General features: G+C 37.1%; 1 protein-coding gene across 1 annotated transcript; it reads left to right on the forward strand.

The window, feature by feature from the left end:
* Positions 1–1,914: 1,914 nt before the first annotated feature.
* Positions 1,915–3,201, forward strand: dctpp1 (dCTP pyrophosphatase 1). The gene has a single exon (XM_014020701.1). The coding sequence runs from the start codon at positions 2,159–2,161 to the stop codon at positions 2,750–2,752; it is 594 nt and encodes a 197-aa protein (XP_013876155.1). The 5' UTR covers positions 1,915–2,158; the 3' UTR covers positions 2,753–3,201.
* Positions 3,202–6,186: the final 2,985 nt, after the last annotated feature.

Raw genomic sequence — 6,186 nt, forward strand, 5'->3', positions numbered from 1 at the left:
TTCCAGTGAAATATATTTATGTTTGTGGTTGTAATGTGACAAAATATGGAAAAGTTCAAGGGGTATGAATACTTTTGCAAACCACTGTATCTTTACAATTAGATGTCTTAAATACCACCAATAAATGTACTTATAGTGGAAAAGTACTAAAACTGAAAAAGGTGAGAAAGCATAAAAAATGTGAAGAGCAAAGTGCCAATCTAAAGCAGTTTGTGTGAAGCACATGCAATCATGCAAATCTTTCTTTAGGGAGGTATTGTCTCATCATCAAGACTATTTTTTAACCTCAAACAAAAAAGAAGAACTAACGCTGTTACGTAGGAGGGCTCCAAGTGTCAATCCAACTGCATACTAGGGTTGGGCATAATCGTATTGTGTGCAATTAATCGTCAGAAAAACATTAATCGATTATTTTTTGGCACTCGACAATTAATACGATTAATGCCACCAGGCAGATTGACTGGATATTTCCCTGGTTGGTCTGCTCGATGCTCCTCTCCGCTTCAAATTTGACAAACATTTTTAAAAAATTCTGTAATTTATTTATCTATCAACACAATTTGAAATTTGATGTATAGCCTGAAGTCTGTATTTTTGACACAGTTTGGAACAGTTTTTTATGAAGAGCAAACATTTCCCACTAAATTGGTCATGTGACTAGGGCATAAGGGTGTCCAGGGACTCCAGGGGATTAATCGTCAAATTAATCGTTATAGGCTAAATACCACAATTAATCGTGATTTTTTTTTTGCCAATATCGCCCAACCCTACTGCATACTGAATGTAGGATGTTGGTTTTCCCAGAACAACAACTTTGAGTTGTTTTGGTGACTTTACCATCATAATGTGGAGGGTGATCAGCCCCGCCCCAAAAAAAAAAAAAATAAATAAATAAAAACAAATAAAAAACCTAAATAGCATAAAATGGAATCATCTTCACTGCCAATGCAGTGTACCAATATAACAAAACAAAGCAGCTCCAGTAGGTGATTCTTAAAAATATGTAAATAAAACAGAGATGTAGAACAAAGACTGCAGGTAACAGAATAAAAACAAATAAAACCAGTACTATATACACAATAGCTGTGCAGAAATAGCTAGGTGTGTCTGTGAAGGGGGAGGTGGTCAGGAACTGAACATGTTTATTGGAGAAAGTGCCAATTGTTTGTCAATATTTGTGTTTGTTCAGAGCAGCAATGATGATGGCAGAGGTTCAAAAAGTGATGGGTGAGTAAGGTCTTTGTAGATGCTGGTTGTTCTCCTGTGGCACTGTGTGTTGCAGTCAGCTTTGGAACTTGTGTTCCCACATGCAAGAGGACCTGCTGGTCAGTCACAGTGCAGCTAAGGAACCACATGGAGATGCATTATGTTAAAATGCTCTTGATGGAGCAGCGGTAAAAAGTTACCACGTTCTCCTGTGGCAGTCTGTTTTTTTTCTTCTTATTCTTTCTATTTACAAATTTTTCATCAGAATTAAAAGCCGCTGTGCATTTTTTCACCTGTGCAGTGGTTTTTGAATGATATATCCTCAAAGATGTGTACCACAAGGACCCTGATGCTGGACACCCTCTCTCTGTTGATGAAGATGAGTGTCGTCCTCAACCTAAACAGCTTCTGATATTTGTCAGAACAGACTGTTACTTGTTTGTGCAGACATCACTGCTACTACTATGCCTAAAATTTATTGTAATGACCTCAGACCAGAATATTGTTTAGTTACTGTTTGTATGTATGCATGTATGGTCCAGCTGTTGAGAAAAAAAAGTTGTTTTTTTCCCCTCCTCAACAGCATTTTGATGTGCACACTGCATCACTAACACACCAACATGCAGCATTCAACTCAGAAGACATACAGTACATTCACTTCAAGTAAACACATTTATTCCTAATGGAGGCTTTTTCTCTTACCTCTTGGTTCTCAGCTCATGTTGTTTGTCGCATTGTAGTTTTGAAGTGCTAATTCGACGAATTATAAAGGAATTCTTTGAAAAAAACATCGATATTTGTTTTATATTTTGAAGCAGCTCGCTTGCAGCAATACAGGAGGCAGCCATGTTTGTCTTTCAAACATGGGAATTGTAGTTTTAACGTGACGTTCAATAGGTGCGACTGCGGCGCTGCTTACAGCCAAAAACTACAAATTTGGTTTAAAAGGCGCATGTTCAATGCGTCACTTCCGTTTTCTGGACCGGCGGGACTTCTTCACGTGGTGAAAACAAACGGAGTTGTTTTGACGAAGAAACGCCGAAAAACTCTGCCAAATATGATGGCAACAAACGGAAAGGACTCACGCGGACTACAAGAAGACGCCTCTGTGAACGGAGCAGCCTCGGACTTACAGACCCACTCTAATGACTCTACAGTCCGGCCGCAGCGGTTCACTTTCAGTCCGGGGCCGACCATGGAGGAGATCCGGAGGATGCAGGCCGAGTTCACGGACGAGCGGGACTGGAACCAGTTTCACCAGCCCCGCAACCTGCTTCTGGCCATGGTCGGAGAGGTGGGCGAGGTGTCCGAGCTCTTCCAGTGGCGCGGAGAGGTGGCGGAGGGTCTGCCGGACTGGACCGAGTCTGAGCGGGAACAGCTGGAGCACGAACTGAGCGACGTGTTGATCTATCTGCTGGAGCTCGCCAAGAAGTGTCGCGTGGACCTCCCCCAAGCCGTGCTCCGTAAAATGGCCCTGAACAGACTGAAGTATCCCGCGAGTAAAGTGCACGGCTCGGCCAAAAAGTACACGGAGTACAAAGACTAGAGAGTTGGGACTTAGGGGACACTTTTTCTTGTTGCTGCTGAAGCTGTTCTTCACTCTGTGGGACATTCTCTGGGTCAGCTTTGTGTCAAATTAAAATGTTCTGTATTTTAAGCCCTCCTACAGTGCAAGCCTTCAAGTTTTAGCCTGCCACCAAAAATCAGGGGGAAAAACAAAACAAAAACTTTATTAGGAGGAAAATAATTTCAGGCCTGATAGTTTTTTTTCTTTTGTTGTTGCATTTTGCTCATGTAGAGGATTATCTCCATTAGCATGTCAAGTTTTCACTTTAGCGCCTTTAGAGGTGACTGTGATTTAAAATGCCAGTAAAAGTCCCAAAGATGATGCAGGACGATTTTTTTTTATAAATATTTCACACCTGATTGAAATGTTTTGTTCTTATCATGACTGTTGCATGCTGGTTTTAGAAGTAAAAGTTGTTTTCTTTCTGATGTGTGTACATTTCCTTTACTCAGCAGCTGGTTTAACACAAAAAAAAAAAAAAAACATTTTTTCTGGGGTTCAATTTATTATGTCAAAAGCATTGCAGTTAGAATTTAAATTCACATTTTGTCAGTGTTTATATTCAGATTTTACACATTTTGATTCAGTTTGAACGGCTGAGAGTTAATGGCTTTAAGTTTAAAAGGGTAGATGTAAAACTTTAAAATATTTACATTAAAATTATAATACAAAGTGATATGTTTTCAGCCTATTTCAAGATGGACACTACAACTGATTAAAAAAAGTCAGTTTTCCAAATGTTTATTGTAGATATAATTTAGTGTTATTAGCTGCTGAAACTTATCCACAACATATACTCAGATATTGCAAGATCTCCCAACATTTCATGATATGGTCTATAATTTTCAGAGTTTTCTCTTGATTTGAACACAGGAGTGAATTACATTCTTCAGAGAATGCTAGGACTTTAATTTTATTTGGCTTGTAACTACAGTAAGTAATTTTACTGAAATACTGATAGTAAGTACCGGTACATTATTAGGGTAAGCTCCTAAATGTTATTTTTCCATCTACTGCATTTGAAGTAATGCCACATTTTATTTCTCTTATTTTAATTTCACTGATGCACAAATTACTTGAGCTGCTGCTTCTGTTCACTGCACATAAGGAAGGCAATTCACAAGTTTCTCTAAAAGCATTTAGTTTTTATTGCCAATACGTCATTTTTATGGAAGGTGGAGTTTTGTTACAGAAAAAGACAATTTCAAAAAAAAAAACATTTTGCTAAATTACTGCGTTTGAGGCGTAACGATCTAATGAAACAGCTGCTTTGAGAGTATTTAAACTTTCATCACTTCCTATGCGCTCGTGTTTTAAATAAACGTGTCTGTCTTAGTGAACCGTTAAAGCTTTGTCTTTAATTGGATGAGCAGAGTATTTTTTTGCATTTCATTTTTTAGAAATTCAACAAATGTTCTTCAGTTTGAACCTCTGCATTCACACCTCCCAAAACTACCAGAATTTCTAAAAACTGAGAAGTTAAACCTAGTACCAAAAAGCTTTATTTTCTTATTTCATCCACTCCATCTCTAGCAGCTTGAGCCGAGGCAAACCTGTGTTTCTGCCTAGAGGTGCTGTCTGCCATGAAGGATTTGAATATTCTCAAGTCATGACATCACTACAAAGTTGCACAAAGCTAAAAAGGTTTGTTGAAGTTGAAAGTACATAAAAAACTGCTTTTTACCAGAACCACAAACATGCATGAGTCTCTACACTCGAGGTGTCTTATACTGTTGCATCAATATATTCATATTTATTAAACAACTCTTAAACATGCATTTGAGCATGAAATATGTGACCCATCATATCGAAATGAGGATTAAGTCAAGTTTGGTCAAAATGACCTAATTACATTTTCAGATTCTTGGCTTCAAAAGCTACATTTTGATACCTGGATCGTTCTGATAAAAGTAAATCCATATATTTGACTTAATTTGTCTTGTTGGTTACGATAATAAATTACTGTTTGGTCTGAATCCTAATTTTATGTAAATTAAATGAGTAATTTCAGATTCTTGGCTTTAAAAGCTACATTTTGATACCTGGATTGTTCTGATAAAAGTAAATCCATATATATGACTTAATTTGTCTTGTTGGTTACGATAATAAATTACTGTTTGGTCTGAATCCTAATTTTATGTAAATTTAATGAGTAATTTTTATGTCAATATAAAGAGGAAACTTCAAATAGTATTTGTATATTAAGATTTCCCAGTTGGAAAAAACAACAAACAAAAACATTACTGTACTTGCTCACAGGGAAAAATTCTAAATTTTAATGTGATTTTTCCTCAAAATCAGATTTTTTTTGCTACTGCTCAAAAAAAGGCTTCAAAATATTTTTAGAATTATATTTCAGACAGTCCATTCAAATGATAATGATGATAATGATAATTGATAAGGCATTAATTCATTAAATTTTGACAAAATGCAATTTTTGCACATTTAAATCAAAGCCCCTGTATCTGCCTATTTCTCCACATCCCACTTTTGGACTTAAACCTCGTTTTGATGTGATGGGTCAAATATGTGAAGTTACTGCCCTGTTTGTTGGTTTAATGTAAATATACAAACATAAAAAAATTGGCAGTTTTATTACATGTGGAGTGCTATGTGGCCTTCTGGCAGAGTCAAAAAGAAATTGTGGGCTCTTCCATCAAATATTTGCTCATCCCTGCTTCAGACGCAAACAGGTAAAACATTGATCAGTTTAAACTTTTACTTGAAGAGGTGTAACGTGAAGGCGACGCAGAGGAGCATTTTCATACCTATGGGCATTTGAAATGTAAAACACATCTGTGGTGGTGGGGGGGGGGGGGTTGATAAAGTGCTGAAGAAGAAAAACATTTGGATTTTTTTCTTTTTCTTTCCTTCTTTTTTGATGTGTTTCCAGACGCAAACAATGCCCTCAGCTGGAGATCCTGGCGTTGACTTGGAAGTATGAGTCATCCTCAAGCTATCGAGGAGAACAGTCACGCATCACTAAAGATGCTGCAGTAAACCGAGTCCGACTTCAAAGTAAATAGCATTTTATTTAAGAAGATGTGACATGGCTTCAGAAAAAAAATTGGATATAGAAACTTTTCTTCTGCTGATGTAAAGTTGAAGCGACAGATAAGTAAAGAGTTATCGGGAAAATGGAGACTAAGCTTTTTAGGTCCTCAATGGTTGGTGTCGTTCATCCATGCAGTCTCTTGCAGTAGAATTTGTACATTATTCCTAAAGATGCTTTAGTTAAAAAACTACAATCAAACTAATGACCTAAACATAACAAAATACCAAACTATTGTTAGTTTGAAGTGTGTAATTGTCTCACAATGTGTCAATTTTCATCAGGCTTACTTAAAAACTTTTTAACTGTTCGCTGAAAGAGCTGAGGATCTGACTTTGGTTCCCTCGTGTTTTCATGTTTT

Source organism: Austrofundulus limnaeus, unplaced genomic scaffold (genome assembly GCF_001266775.1).
Source record: "Austrofundulus limnaeus strain Quisiro unplaced genomic scaffold, Austrofundulus_limnaeus-1.0 Scaffold263, whole genome shotgun sequence".
NCBI classification, from domain to species: domain Eukaryota; kingdom Metazoa; phylum Chordata; class Actinopteri; order Cyprinodontiformes; family Rivulidae; genus Austrofundulus; species Austrofundulus limnaeus.

What these genes read in the sequence shown, in the direction of transcription:
- dctpp1 (XM_014020701.1), top strand. Translation starts at nt 2,159, where the DNA reads ATGTTCAATGCGTCACTTCCGTTTTCTGGACCGGCGGGACTTCTTCAC.